We start from the raw sequence: 17,048 nt of genomic DNA on the forward strand, positions 1-17,048 counted from the left end.
TGATGAATAAATATATAATGTTGTTAAAAAAATAACAAAAATAATCGTAGAACATCAGATCTTGACAAAATCAATATGTGAATAAGACAACGAGTTGTACAATGACTGCTCTTGTTTGAATCCATATATGTTTCATTTATGCCGTCTTACGAGCCAACATTGGCTGTATCATAGCTATACATAAAAAATATTTGCATATACATGGTTTTGTTTGTTCTGAACATTTTTTCTAGGTTGTGCAGGGGCCTCGGTGGCCAAGTGGTCTAAGTAGTTGCTACTTTAATCACTAGCCAGTCAACACTGAGGTTGTGAGTTCGAACCCCGCTGTGAAAACTGTTAAAATATGGGAAAATAAAGGTTGGCAGGTAGGTGAAACTTACCTAAATGAAGAGATAAATGAAAAATGAACAGAATGATGCCCGATTTATATAATTTCAAGGCCCTCAATCGGCATCAGATGCGACGAAGCAGCGCATCTATTTTGGGTGGGCAAATATCCACTTTTTGATATTGGACGAACTATGACGTCCCACGGCCCAAGCTTGTCTAGCAAAACAGCCGTTGGACGTCAGAGTAATCTCGGACTAGGAAAATATCTGTCATATTCCTGACTTAGTACAGGCATTTACTTATGTAGAAAAATGTTGACCAAACCTTAACCTCTCACTTGAAACTCAATTTTGTGATACATCGCAGGATAGATTAACCAATTTAACACACCTTTCGTATAACCTACTCATATCATACTGCATTCGGTATCGAGAAATATTGCTATGCGAGAAATAGATAAGAGGCTAAAACTAAATGCTAACGTATTTATTTTATACACAGGGCTTTCGTTTTACAAAATAACTTCAATTCACAGATTTGTTTTGAGTGCAATTCCTTTAATTTAACACTTTTAAAAAAGTCAGAAGAAGATTTACTTAAGGGGATACCAAATATTTTTACTAAAATGAATTTCACTTTTTTAATTTTGATAAATTGTTGATAATATATACAAATTTCAGGAAATCTGAACCAAACAATTGTATAGGAACAATTTTATTGAATATATGGCAGTTAAACAAACACTAATTTTGATCATTGAGCTTGATTTCTTTCATTTCAAAGTGACTGATAAAAATGTTCAGCTAATTTTATAATAATAAACTCATTTGTATAAACTGTTACTCATTAGATAAAAAGAATTTGCTTAATATGTGATAGGACAATATATTGATAGTATAATTTTATCAAATAGTTGTAGGCAAATTGATCGGTTTGGTTTGCATTTTTAATTTAAAATTCATACAATCACAGATATTGATTATTACATTTTTCTTATATATGCAAAAAAGAGGTTAACGATATCAAAGGAATATTCAAACCAACTGACATACCATGTAAAATAAAAAAGAAACTCTCTCTATCGGACCCGTGTACAGGACCTCACATTTGGAAAAAAACTCATGTGTTCGGGTTTCTTATAGGATATTTATTGCTACTCAGAAATCAAGACATGATTTTATTTGTGACAAAAACAATTATTAATAAACAAATATGCGTAATAATATATATAAATATACATAAGCATTGTCAGAATGTAAGTCTTACATGATTTGTGTATGATACAGAATATGTAATATGGATTGGATCACATTTAAAAAATTAGAACAAAAAAACTTGTACATGTAGTAAAGAAAAATAATGCAAATTAAAAACAAATCTTCAAAGAGTCGCAATTTCAGGTCAGATAAATGTTTATTTTCTTATCTCTGACCTATAAACCTTTAATTTTATTTCAAATCTTATTATTAATTTTGAATTAATTCATCAATTGAAATCCTGCTCGTTTTCAACAACAATGAATAATTGACTATGAAATACAAAATGTTAAATGACGAACTTAAATATTAAAATATCTGTAACATGAGTATTACATTAATATAATTTAGTTTCATACGTCATAAAATCAATATTCCCTGCTTCAGTTATTTTATTCAAGGCGTTTTGGTATACAAAGACTTATGAAAGTTGTAAGGCCATTGTGAATGTTTGTTATACTTTATCAATCAATACACCTTGCTGATAGAGTTGAACAGGTTTACTTCGTCAGACTAGCACAGTTTCAGACAAAATGATAGTTAAAACAAAAATTAACATTTGTTTGTGAAAAACAAAATGGAGGATTTTGCAAACAGGTATCTAGGAACAGAAAGACAGAAATTCGACACTTTGATAAAAGTGAGTATAATTTGATATTAATTCATTTATTCATATTTCATTTATTTATGCGTACAGTTTTCCTCAACTGTGATAAGTCTGAATAGGAATAAACAATTTTATCATTTGATACATATATGACGTGGCTGTGTACTTAAACATCCTGTCATTGTGTTATTGTACTATGGTAAATTTGTAAATTCTTGTCTTTATTTTTTGCGAAAGTGTGGTGCTTCTTTGTAAATATATGTATGTTTTTATAGTGATTAAAATTAAAACATAATTTTGACTGCTGTACTCCTCTTGACCTATTATGTCTGTTTGTTTTGTTCACACATCGTTGTCAATATAATGGCATTTGGTATTTGTCATGCAAGTTAGAGGTTTTGCTAGCTTTAAATTCACCATTTTATGCACAAGAATGTTTCTACCAAATCAGGAATATGACAGCTCTAATCCAATCGTTTGATGTGTTTGAGCTTTTGATTTTGCCATTTGATAAGAGACTTTCCGTTTTGAGTTTCGTATTTTTGTGATTTCACTTTTTGCTATAGTGACACAAAACGGGTTTGTGGGTCATTTAAACAAAGGTGCACCATGATGTTTATTCTACTATTGCAGCTTACAAGAAAAACACCTAACAACCATTTATTTTTGGCGAAACATGATTCAGAATTTGACATTTAACACTTGTATTTTAAAACGATGTGATTCCAATTTTGACCAATATGACATAAATAAACCAAAGACAACCACCGAATTTTCTTTTCTTTGAACTACAAACTTAGTATTTCAATTCAAATGTTATTATAAATGTTTACTTAATTCAGCAATTGAACCCCTGATCGCTTTCAATTACAATGAACAACTGGCTATAAAATTCAAAATGTTAAATGACAAGCTTTAATATTTAAATATCATTTAAATCTTTTTAAACAAAAATTCACGAGGTAACACGTGAATAATAATATTTTAAATCAGTTGCATACGTCATAAAATCAATATGTTTTGCTTCAGTTATTCAATTCAAGGCTTTTTGATATATTAAGACTTGAAATTACAGTGCCATTGTGAATGTATGTCATTTTTTATCAATCAATGTGCAGAATTGGTACATCACATACGAATTCATAACTTATGTGATTTCATTCCATTTTGATGAATTTTATAAATTTGGTCATATCAGAAACTGCAGTGCGGAATTTTATTCTTCAAATCTGAGTTATGTTTAAAAAATGAACATGCGTTAAATTATAACACAGAACGTGAAGTTCTATGTGCTTGGTATCGATCTGATGAGTTAAGGCCTTTTCAACTTATTTTTTTAGTTTTTTTTTTATATTATACTGCGACATCGCTGTCTCAGATTAGGGCGAGGTAATTCGCTAGCAAACCCCGTCACATAATGTTGTAAATGAGTGGTTGTGCATTAATTGTTGCTGTATAACATATTTGTTTTCGTTTATTGATTTCTACATTAATAAGGCCATTGATATGTCTCATTTAAATCTTTTAATTTTTTATTTCGGAACTCTAACTTTTTATAGCTTATTATACGGTATGAGATCTGCTTATAATTGAAGTCCATACAATAAGCTATATATTTTAATGTCCTCGTCGTTAAATTTCTGGTGGAGACATGTATGATTTGCAATCATACCAAATCATCTCTTTAGAAATATATAGTCACAAAAAGAGCTTATAAAATAGTCATCTATTAAATTTGAATTAAACGCAAAACTTTTTTTTACATACTAGTAAATTAAGCCGTTTATTTTCTCATTTGAATTGATTTACATTTATCATTTCGGGGCGTTTTATAGCTGACTATGCTGTATGAGCTATGCTCATTGCTGAAGTCCGTACAGTGCCCCATAGTTGTTAATTTCTGTGTCAATTGGTCTATTGTACAGAGTTGCTTCATTGACAATCATACCACATCTTTTTTTTTAATTTTTTATAGTAATGAGACAACTATTCACAAGAGCTCAAATGAAATATATGTGAGCAATATTATGCCACTGTACGGCATTTTACAATCGCAATAAACCCTAATATATTATTCGAAATATAATACTGACTTGGAACAGCCACATACGGAATTTAGTAGAGTTTAATATGTTTGTGCGCGCTTACATTGGACAGTGGTGTAACACATTAAAAACGTGAGTTACAATTGACTTAACTCCAAAAATTTATACGAGGCACAAACAAAGTGAACTAACATAAAAACATTCGACACAAAGTACCGAAATATAAGTACATAAGTACTCGTATTTGCTGAAAGCAAGTTCAAAAAATATTCAGAGAAGATGTAAAAATCATTTAATTTTGGATTTAAGTATTACATGTAATCTATTATATTTGCAACGGATTACATGTAAAAACGTCATTAACAGTCTGAGAAACGCAAGACCTATTGAAATGCGAAAATAAGATTAAATACTAGTAGTGTGGTTCAGACTTTAAACAAGTAAAATCGAGTATAATTCAGATTTGGCGAATTATAATCAGTAGAAACTGTCTATCTATAAGACTCCAATTTTTCTGAAGTGATACTAATTACAAAATTACCGTAATGACCATATTTTTGTGTAATTAACATCATGTAACTCCAACTTAAAACTCAGATAATTTAATTTCAAATTATTAAAATTGAAATTTCGGCATATTTCCGGACGCTTATTTAAATACACAGATTTTGAAAAGCACCTGCATGTATGTATCAGCCATGAACAAAGTTTGTAAAACGAAATGACATCGTGCATATACTATATTTACATAAAAGGGTAACCTTACACTTGGATGGTCAAATCAAATACGTAGTGTAAGAGCGGAAAGATGAAAATATTTTCTATAAGTTGCTCAAAAATGGCTAAGGTAAAATAATGACTTGGGATACCGAACTGATGCAATGTTATTAGTCATTGGTTATTGAAAGGTAATGTCATGATTTGGAAGGTACAGCACATGGCCACTGCAACTGTATTTGTATCAACAAAGAATAATTGATTGTTAGCTTCATTTTCTTTTGACGCAGCTAGGTGATGTGCTGAAATGAATACAACCATATTCTTTTCCCCTGAGGATGAAATAGACGTGGAATTAAAGACAAAGATAACAGAAATATGCACACCTGGGGTTAATAAAACAGGTAGGTAGATACATGATGTATAGCCATGTTAAAATTTAATGTTGCAATGTATATGCGAATTGCTAATCTTTTGTTCGAGGTAAAGAGAACAAAAAAAATCATAAACATTTCGTTTTCAGTTCTTTTTGTTACTTTTTACTATTAAAAACCACGGAGTAAGAAAATATAATTTCATATCGTATACAGGATATGAATTGTGTAAGCAAAATGTGTCTGACTGATATATATATAATAAGAACATGGGGCAAGTGTGCCTTTGATATCATTGTTACCACCGACAAACTATCAAAATAACAGATATGACAACAGATATAAAACGTAGACAAGTAACTGCAATTAAAAACACTTATACTCTGTCGTAACAATGTTATGAAATTAGCTCATAGATGGTTGCCCTTATATGTCAGAAATTTGACATTTTTTTAAAACCAAAACCCTGCCTTAGATTTCCAATATCAGCAACAGGACAAATCACTTAAAAGCATTTACAGGTACCTTGCCTGTAAATGTCCCTGTTGCAAACGGGTATTTTCTTAATAATTAAATATATATATTGTATTCAATACAAGACATTTGGTGATTTCCTTAAAATAAAGGTTACATGGTTATTACTTAGTTGCAGTTTTATGAGACTAATACGATATGCCGTATTAGGGACACGCTTTTATTTATTTGAGAGGTCAAACTGTTTTACATAAACATAAAAAAAATATTTGTGAATGCTATGAGTAAGAAAGTAACTAATTTCATTCATACGTATACATCACAATCAAGCAACTAATAACATACGTATACTAATCAATTATGTAATAAAAATTCATTAATGAAATTATAACCATTTGAAAAGTGCGTCTTTCTGGTTTTCATTGGTTTCCTATTTTTACTTTACAACTGTAATTAAAAAATAACACCAGTTAAATGTTATCTGATTCAGATTGAAACAAATTAATGTATGTGCTACCTTATTACGTTGTTATTCATTCGGTTAATGTGTTTGAATTTTAGATATTGCCATTTGATCAGGGACATTCATTTTTGAATTTTCCTCATAGTTTATTTTTTTGTGATTTTACTTTTTGATAAAGAAAAGAGAGGACACTTGTATGTTTTTGACACATATCAATGGATGTCGCAATGGTTTTTTTTATTCTTCTTTTATCTATGTTATAATTGGTAATGACATAACTCTTTCTGTGTCCAATGCTTGTAGGATAACATATTATTTTTAACATTCCTTTCCATTCCATTTTCTCATGGTCTTTAATTTAATAGTATTGTTTTAAGGTCAAAGTTGTTTTGTTGTTATTTTCTATGACGTTGTCAGTTTCTCTTCGCCTTGTGAGTTTCGAATCTCGCCTTTACATTTTCCATCTCTTCCAAACTTCGAATGTACTCTGTACTCTGTTATATGTATGTCATTTACAGCTCTTTCGATGCTCTAATATTCATTTTCAGTGAATCAAATGGACGTCTCCTTACTTAATTATCTGTATGTAACCGGTTTGTTAGTTTTGAATTGACGAAGTAACAGAAAAGAATGTGTGACCGCATTTTTATATGGAGACTTGGTTAATTGTCAAGTTTATCAAATATTATCACTAAACTCTTACTGTGTGCGGAAAATTGTAATTTGAGATTTACTGCTAACAACATTGAGATTTTAGGAGAGAAGCTTCCTGTAGGAACATGCATTTATACAATGGGTCGTTTTTAATGTCTTCCAAATTTTGCGAATTATCTTTTTCTTTATTCCTTTTTGTACTTATATGTTACATATTTATTTGTTTTTATAGTGATTAAAATAATAACAAAATGTTGACTGTTATATCCCTATTTTGACATGTTTCCCTATAATGTCTGGTTTTTTCCGCACATTGTTGCCAATATGATGGAATTTGATGCGATTCTCATACAAGTGAGAGGTTGAGCTAGCTTTAAATCAGGTTTAATCCACCATTTTCTACATAAGAAAATGCTTATAACAAGTCAGGATTATGATAATTGTTATTCGTGCGTTTGGTGTTTTTAAGCTTTTGGATTTTGTCATTTGATTAAGAATTTTCCGTTATGAATTTTCCTCGGAAATCAGAATTTTTATGATTTTACCTTTTCCGAAAGACGTTGTACACATGTTATACATAAAGAAGAACATGAACACGTAACGTTACATGGAAACTAAATGTAAACACTTTTGCTTATTTTGCAGTTATTAAAGCCGACTTAGAGGATAACCAAAAACGATGGCTACTTGTTGGGATTTGCCTGCAAAGTATTGTTTCCACTACTTTGAGGAATTATACAGAACCAGTTGTACTCAGCCTGTACAATGCATTGAAACGCTCTCACAAAATTCATACACAAACGTACCCTAATCAGCAAAAGATGTATCCTAAGTCCACAAGGCAACTTAACTATGAAGCTATCAACAAGAACCATTCCATAGCACGAATTGGTAGAAAACCAGACATAGCTAATTATGACTACAAAGTGGGGAATCATGTAGAGTTTTCAAAGTTGTTTATGCAGACATATATGGCTCATTATACAGCATTTGATGAAACATGTGATCTGTCCGCACTTCTTAGTTTAATTGTCAGTATTGATACCTTTCCCCAACCTGTGAAGAATGTGGCTATGAAGGTATGCGATCTCATAAAAAAATGTAAATGTAACTACTTTGCAAACGGCACACGTTTAGGATTTTAATTAGGAATAAAGGATACCAAACACTTAGTTAAAGACAATGAAAATCTGACAACGTCAATGGCAATCATAAACTTGTCTATAAATGAAAGAAATAAAAAACCGCAAAATATTACATTGATAAAAAAAGATTGAGAAGAATGAGCCCCCCTTAAAATACTGGAAGACTGCGGGAAAATCAACCTGCTCCCTTTTTAGCCGCTGTGGTACCTTTGTGAAAGTAAATTGAAAAGTCATTTTTTTTTTCAATTATCACCAGATATCCGTTAAATTGATATATCTCGGTACATCATTAGATACATCCTCAATAAAACTAAAAACTTATGTATTAAAATAAAACTTTACCGAACGTAAGACATGACAAGATTTCAATTCTCTTAGGCAAAGTTATCTTTAGATGGATTTTTGTATATTCTGATTGGTATATAGCTCTTCAATTAGAAGAATAATTATGTGCCTATAAATCCCTGGCTTTCAGTGTTACAGCTGATGAAGGTAAATTCAGAAAGAGTCTTCGGACGCAAGAAATCAAATAATGTGTTGTTTTCATTTTTGATGACGACGCGGATTAAACTGCATGTGATATTATACATAGAAATATATATAAAATGGTACTTCATTATACTTTAATACTTAGAAAGAAATAATTCTCAATTTTTGATACAAAAAAACGATATATATAATCGGATGCTATAATTTCAAACGTTGAACCATACCTTCTTAAATCAAAGCAAATTAAGATTCCATCGAGACAACAGATGAACTGTTGTCCAAACTCCACCCTTTTGTTTTAATGACACATGTCCTGATAATCCGAAAGAATAACGCTTGTCCTCGTTCACATATATTTGTTAAAAATTGTTGTAATTTTTTTTGTTTAAAGAACTTATAATTGTACCTTATGAAATAGCAATTTAGTAAAAATGAATATCTTATGTACCTACAGACGTATGAATCTTCTTTTATATTTCAGCTCCGTTCAGATGTACGAAATCCTTGGGCCCATTGTAACTTTGACGAATGGGATACTATAAGGTATCAGACGTCATTTCAATTAATGCATCAACTGATAAAATGTCTTAATTTGAACAAAACAGACGAAACAAATGTATTATCAGAGTTAACAAAATGGGAGACAAACGGTAAGTCCTTCAAAAATCCATTATACATCTAGCTACAAGTTTGCGATAATGTTCTGATAAATGTCCTGGTACCATTTTTGTGATAACAATATAAAGTTACATATCGATATTTTGTGTAGAATCAATACATTTTGTAATAAGTTGTGATAGACATCAAACAATAAATGTCATAGTATGCTCGGCTAAACATATGAATAACAAATTTAACGAAATAGTAACTACAATAATCATACCAAAAAATATATATATTAGTTCAATATAACAAGCGATGTCACATTTGTAACAACAATGCATTAGTAAAAAGCTAAGCTAAATGAATTGTGTGGGTTTTTTTTTTTTTTTTTTTTTTTGTTGGTTTCCATCGCCTGCTTCAAAATAAAAAAAAAAGACAAGACATCCTTGATTTTGTTCTAGTTGGCTTCATTGTATGTCTGTTCATTTAACTTTAACATTACGACTGTCGTTATATATGTTAGAATCTAAACCTTTTTGGAATTTTGATAGATATAGACAGATTATTCTGCATGATAAGAAGACAGAATGTATACATGTAGTAAAATTGAGAATGCTTTTTTCATAGTTTGCCGTGTTCTACTGATACAATTACTTAAAATATTTCTAAGTGAATATTTATTTTATATATCATTTTCTTTCTAGCATTAGTTTTGAATTTTAACGTTTCATATATATGTAAATATAAAGTTAACGTGAGATCGGCCAAAGTTATAACTGTATATTAGTTCATTAAGTTACCTGAATATTAAATGAAAATGTTTACATTGTGTATTCTTGGTTGCATTTCAGGATTTTTGTTTTTGCAAGGATATTCAGTTGACCAAATTGTTGTTACAGAACTACGACAACAAACACAAATTCTAGCAGAATATGCACTAAAAATGAAAGCAGGTCATGATTCTACATTCATAAAGGTACACGAGGCTATGTCGTTAATAAATGATGGTATTGCGTCTGTTTGTAAGCGGATCGAAAACATTGATATAAACCTCAATGAACAGCAAAGAGTAATGGAGGAAATAAATAAAGATGTGACTATATTATATGACAGAACGTCGACCATTGAGAATGTCAACACAGAACAAGGGTTGTGTATTGAAGGAGTAATGACCAACATACAGGAGTTAAATCAAGATGTCGGAAATTTCAAATCAGAGAGTTTGTCGACCATTATTAAAGTAGAAAAACTTGCAGATGAAGTAAAAGCGACAACTGAAGATGTGTCATATATCAAGAGCGACATTTCAGAAATAAAAGAGAATGTTGGCAATTTTAAAACCTATATGTCTCAATCTAAACCTACAGGTACAATCTTTTTCTACCCACCAAATCGGTCAGAGTATTTTGTGTACCGAAGAAAAGAAATAAATCAAATTCAAAGTGAATTTGTAAATAAAGATAACGAAAACCATACATTGGTTTTATGTGGTTTAGGGGGTTGCGGCAAAACCACACTTGCAATTGAATTTGCATGGAGATCTCAAGAATTTTATATGGGTGGTATATTTTGGATGTCTGCTGAATCGGAAAATACTTTGGAGGATTCTATTGCAACGCTTGCTATTGATGTTAATACAACAGGTAAAACCTTCAAGGAAACGTTCAGGAAAACTTTAAAATGGTTTTCGAATCTGAATGACAGATGGCTTTTAGTTGTTGACAATGCAGACGAGGAATATCTTTCTGATTATATTAAAGAATTATTGGTCGGGTCATGGAAAAGGAATACTCGTGGGCATATGCTTATTACTACAAGACGCGAATCAAACGAAATAGAAGAGTCCATGCTTGTTAAACCGAAATATTGTATTTGTATCTGTATATTTGAGCCAACAGAAGCATTAGAATTCGTTAAGCGAAGAACAGGTAGAAATGACACTAATGAAGAAAATGCTGTCTTATCACTTGTCGAAGAGCTTGGTGGGTTACCTTTAGCATTGGAACAAGCATCTGCTCATATCAAAAGTATAAAATGTTCATTTGCTGACTATGTGAAACGATTTGAGAAAAAAAGAATAAAGCTTCTGAAAGCAGCTCCATCTCCAAGGAAAATGACAAAGGATAGGCTTGCAGTTGCAACAACTTGGCAACTTAACATCGAATACATATCCAGAGAGTCAGAAAATGAAGGATTGGGAACAGCTGCTATAACTATCATGGAAATAGCTTCGTTTTTGTTTGCCGATGATATCCCGAAAGCACTTATAAATATTGGAAACCCAGTCGTTGAAGACAGCGCTCTGATAGATACACTTGATGATGATGTTGGATGCAGGCAGATTATTGAAATTCTGACAAGATTTTCACTTTTTCAGTTTATGAAAGATATGAGTCTTTCTGTACATAGACTGGTTCAAGAAGTTATTAGGGAAAACATGAATAATGACCGTCGATATTGTATTCTTCAGCATGCTTCGCGTATGGTAAAAAAAGCATTAGACTCATGTGTGACTCCAAATCATGTACTTCGGGTTGAAAATAAAGATACTAAACGCGGCTCACTGTTCAAATGGAGTAAGCTTGCAGCCAATGCCAACACATTAAAGGGCCATTTATTGCTTTTCGTGAAAAACGATGAATCAAGACAGGAAATTTTCTTTAATGACCAAATGTTAAAAATATTGCAAACAACAGCTCTATACCATAGTATAAATCAACGACAAGCTTTAGCCCTTGCTGACCAAGAACAAATGGTTCAAATAATTACAACATTGTCAGTTGACTTTGTATACTATTATGAGTTAACAAGCATAAAAATTCCATTATTACAGAAGGATAGGGAGGTAGTTCTAGAATGTCTTGCTTCTGTTATACACGATGACAATAAAGAGATTGAGAATGTTACATCTGTTATCGTCCCTTATAAATCGGAAATTTTGCGAGAGATGGGAAACAAAGCTTTTAACGAACATAAATATCATGATGCTATCCAGTGTTACACTGAGGGAATACGGTCCTGTTCTACAGGAAATATTGACAGCAGATTTTATGCCAATAGAAGCTTAGCCTATATAAGAATCAATGATTATGAACATGCGTTGAACGATGCTAGTACATGTATTGATATTGCACCTGATAACTGGAAAGGATACTGCTGGAAGGCCTATTCAGTTTCGTTCTTGATAAAGACGAATTCACTTTCCTCAAATATGAAAGCTGTCGGCATAGCCTCGGCCTGTATTGCATCATATAAGAATAATGTTTGTCGTTCTGAATATAAGATGAAAATATGTTATCCCGTTTTAAATTACAAAATGGTGGATAATCCGGAAAGTTTAAGCCAGGAAATCATGGCGTTAGTAGATAGTCCTTTTACAACACTAATGCTGCGGCAAGGACGTTACACAATTAGGCAACAGGTTTTTACAACCAAAAGCATTCAAGTCATTGGTGTTGAAGAAGGGGTTGAGATTGATACAGGAAATGGTTTTTGGATTTGTCGTATTCCAAGTGACGGCTTGCCTGGACATATTGAACCTGAGGATACAATTTATGCGCATTTTGAAAATATCAGGTTTCTTAAAGGTGGATCCCAAATAGGAGTAAAATTTAATTCTGTTGCAACATTTTACAGGTGCAAGTTTTCGAACGGAGGTATAGGTTGTGAATATTTTCCCCAATGCAAAGGTGAGGCAGGGTGTATCAATCCATATAAATGCAAGACAAATCATGAATCAAGTCTCAGGGAAAAATTTGCCAATACCAATGTAGGTGAAGTTGGTACTGCAGGGATTTGTGCATCTGACGGAGGAACTATATATATAGATTCATGTGTCTTAGACAGATGTGGTGGTGGTGGTGTTTTGTCAACTGGTGATGGTTCGTTTATAGAAATTAAAAACTCCACTGTATGTAATATGAGACAGATGGGAATTGAAGCACGACAGGAAGGAGTTATTACAGCAACAAATAATATAATTGCCGGAAATCAGACTCATGGTGTTGCTATTGGACCGAACGGATGTGGGTATATAAGTGGTAATATAATCCAAGGGAATGGATCAGAAGGTGTGTGGAGTGGGGGGAATATAAAAAAAGATGAATTAATGGAAACGATAGTAAGGATGGACGAGAAAGGTGCTTCTAGAGCTGTTCTCTGTGATAACATTATTCGACAAAACGGTTTATCTGGCATATCATTGGATGGAGGTTATTACGAAGTAAAAGGAAATAGAATATTCTGTAACTGGTTATGGGGAATAATGGTGAAATCGAGATCATACAGTTACATTCTAAATAACGATATTTGTGAAAACAAATGTGGTGGGATTAGGATTGGACACAATTATACAGCCACAGTTTTTATCGACGGAAACACTATAAAAGAGCATATTGGTCCCGGAATTTATATGATGAATTCAACAGCGAACTTATTGAACAAATTGAAAAGTGGAAAAAGAAAAAAAGCACTTGCTGATCAAATTAGAATGACACCCGTTGCAGATGGAGAATTATCAGGAGATACTAGAGAGCCCTTTATTTCAAGTACCAATGTACTCAACGACAACGAAAGAGGCATCCAGCACCCACAAAATGTATTCTCTCTGATTGTAGCTTGTTGCTTTTGTCGCAAAACATCACAGCAATTGAAGTCATGTTCAAGATGTAAAAAGGCAAAATATTGCAAAAAAGATTGTCAAACTATACATTGGAAGACACATAAACACATGTGCAAGCTTTTGAATGAAACATACTCCATCGAAGTTCAAATGTGCAATACACAGCCCAATACACTTGGAGTACCTGCAGCCAGTCGGGAAGAATTTACGATTAACCTTAGAACATTTAGTCCAAAACTGGTAGGAATAGGAGAGGGGAATCCCCCGGACAGAAGAAGCTCTGAGCAATTTATAGTGAAAATTCAATCGGGAAAAGAATATGGATACTATGATCCGTTCAAATGGCTGATCGTTTATGATCAAACTGTAACATTAGATATACAATTATCAAATCCGGAACTGTATCACCTTTGTAACGAATGTGGAGTTCTTACTGGTCAGAAACTTTCTGCAAAGAAAATATTTTGCTGGGCATCTTTTAAAGATAACGGAAACACAATTTGCTTTCATACATATAACCTACCTCCAATGCAAACATGGTAAAACACTAGAGAATTAAATGACTCCCTATAATTTCGTTTTTATCAAAAATGTTTAATAGCAAAAGAGATTAACCACCTAATATAACCAACAACCGATGTAAATGATCACGTTACAGATTAAGCAACCAAACGTGTGAAGTTTATGAAATATCCTCATAAGATCATCTTCAGTTACTCATTACGAAACTATGTATTACGTTTGTCTAGATTGGTCAAAAACTAGTATTTGAAACTTGGTTTAGCAATTTCGTGATATTTAAGACCACCACATGCAGTCCAAAGCAACACAATGGTGTAGGGTTCGGTTTAATGAATATAAACTAGCAACACAATTCCGTTGGAACAAACAAATAGAATTTATGCATTTGGAAAATAATTAAATTATCTTAACAATTAAAGAAATACCTATTGGGAAAGAATTAAATTTCAAATAAATTGTAAATTTTCTTACATTCCTGATATTTAAAAAAATAAATAAACCATTTCCATTGGTTCCGTTTAATTTGATGTATTTATTTTGCAATGTATATTCTTCAGTCTATTTTTATTTCAAATATTGTTCTTATGACATTTTGGCAAACGTACACAAAAATGTCAGAGAGCTTGTTGCTTGCCTGATATGATACAGTATTCCTACTGTGTTTAAAAGGAATTTGAACTATTTGGTTTTTTTCTGGAAAACAATTTTTAACACCCATCCGTTATCCCGAATGTATAGAAAAGTAGTCAGATGGGAATGGAAATGGGGAATCACTAATGTAACAACAGCCCACGAAAAGGCCGTGAAATGTCTGTGAAATATCACAGGGCCGTGAAAACCCTGTGAAAATACCCCGTGACTTTTATAAAAAAAAAAATTTGAAGGCCGTGAACAATATTATATGTTAGAAAAAGACCGTGAAATTTCGATATTCCGTGAAAAGGCCGCGATGATTTGTCTTTTCATGCTTGATAAAAAAAAACCACGGCCTTCCTTTTCACTGGTTGTTGAAACCAGTGAAAAGGCCGTGCTATTTTGTCATGTCATTTTTTTCTTATCCTAATTCAGATTTAAAACATCCCATGTGATTATTGTAATATGGTCTTATTATTTTCATACACATTTTTCTAAATATCCAATAAACTTTTCATTATAAATATATGTCTGTTTAAATATTATTATATACAATACTACTGTACAGGACTGACTTTTAAATAGAACCATTCATTGTTATAATTAATTACTATGTGCCAATAAATATTTTGTATTAAAAGATAAGTATTTTGCTTCTCGTCTGCACATTATTATCAACAATGTAAACATTAATGGAACCGAAACATGTAAAAACGAGAACTTCTCGGAATATGAGACCGTATCCGGATTCGTGTTTCTTTTAGAGTTATTGTAACATATTTCCGCAAGGTTGGAAATTTGATTGACGCCAAAGACGAGTGACAGCAAGTTTGAGGTAAGTTAAGTTATTAATATTTTATTCTTTTATGCAACATATCACCAAAATGTTGATAACATTTGTGAGCATTTACATCATTGTCCATTGAACTGATTTTCACTGAATTTGCAGAAACCGCGCTAACATGCATGTGATATATTCACTAATATTTGAGTCTGTGGCACTTGATTCCTTTAATAATTTCGATTAATGATTTCTAAGACTTACCGGATCCTTCAAATACGATTACGGTTTTGTTTTGTTTATGTATTGGGGACAAAAAAAGGGGTCCTTTTTCCCCACACTGGCCACATAAAAAATAACATTTATGTACAGTACACTACGTAGACATAGACATAGATGATTGGAAATGAATATAATAGCAATAAGTATCTCTGAAATGGAGTTCACTCTGATAATCAGAGGCGTAACCCCCTTTGAATGTGTCGGGAGCTATTTAAGTATTTTCTGACTTGGCCATCGGGACACAGAGTTCGAAAGGGATTAATCAGAGGCGTATCAGGGAAAGTATTTAATATTTGTACGGCAAAATGTCCTTTCAAGAAGAGTTTGTGCCATATCATAAGAATAATTGGTATGACAATGAGGTGACTCATTACGGCCACTTAGTCTAGACAAGTTTGACTTTAGCCATACATATCATTTCTTCAAAGAAACATTTTGATTTAATAGTCTGTCTTAAAAGTGTCTTTAGTCTTTACAAAAATCTAAAAAGAATAATATAAGTTGACTTTACAGAACTTCGTTAACTAATGATGCCATATTGGATATGGGGGCAGATTTTCTTGAAAATGGTATGAAAATATTGGAAAACCTATGCATGTTTCTAAGTGGCTGTTCTGTTTCAATGGTGTTTTTAGTATTTTTCATACCATTTTCACCTCCAGTATGAAAATATGCCCCCTATTCAATATGGGATCATTAACCGTGAAGTCATGTATTGCATGAAATGATATTGTGGCTGTTTTAAGTACATGTATGAACATAAATGCCAACAATTATTTTGGATATATAAATAGTGTGTTGATATACATGTATAATGTATGTAATGCTTCTTTATTTATTCTAGGAATGAAGAGCAAAACGATATAGCAGTCTTCACTTAAAATAGTTCAAAAATCCAGTTGGAAAGAAGAGCGTTTCAGTTAAAAGTATTTCTTGGGAAGTAACAGGAACTTCTTCAAATATTTTCTGGAATAGTTATTTAAAAGGACAGTTAAGTGAAGGATTACATTAGACAAATATTACTGAAGTGGTAAAATCAGACCCAAGAGATG

General features: G+C 32.0%; 1 protein-coding gene across 1 annotated transcript; it reads left to right on the plus strand.

Annotated features, from left to right (window-relative positions):
• Positions 1-1,992: 1,992 nt before the first annotated feature.
• LOC143049581 (uncharacterized) lies at positions 1,993-16,846 on the plus strand. The gene is made up of 6 exons (XM_076223184.1): positions 1,993-2,226; positions 5,246-5,359; positions 7,566-7,999; positions 9,036-9,204; positions 10,009-13,517; positions 16,841-16,846. The coding sequence occupies exons 2-6, from the start codon at positions 5,263-5,265 to the stop codon at positions 16,844-16,846; spliced, it is 4,215 nt and encodes a 1,404-aa protein (XP_076079299.1). The 5' UTR covers positions 1,993-2,226; positions 5,246-5,262.
• The last annotated feature ends 202 nt before the right edge of the window (positions 16,847-17,048 follow it).

Source organism: Mytilus galloprovincialis, chromosome 10 (genome assembly GCF_965363235.1).
Source record: "Mytilus galloprovincialis chromosome 10, xbMytGall1.hap1.1, whole genome shotgun sequence".
NCBI classification, from domain to species: Eukaryota; Metazoa; Mollusca; class Bivalvia; order Mytilida; family Mytilidae; genus Mytilus; species Mytilus galloprovincialis.

What these genes read in the sequence shown, in the direction of transcription:
- LOC143049581 (XM_076223184.1), top strand. Translation starts at nt 5,263, where the DNA reads ATGAATACAACCATATTCTTTTCCCCTGAGGATGAAATAGACGTGGAA. An exon ending in ACCTGGGGTTAATAAAACAG is followed by an intron (nt 5,360 to 7,565) that starts GTAGGTAGATAC and finishes CTTATTTTGCAG; the next exon opens with TTATTAAAGCCGACTTAGAG. An exon ending in AACAAAATGGGAGACAAACG is followed by an intron (nt 9,205 to 10,008) that starts GTAAGTCCTTCA and finishes GTTGCATTTCAG; the next exon opens with GATTTTTGTTTTTGCAAGGA.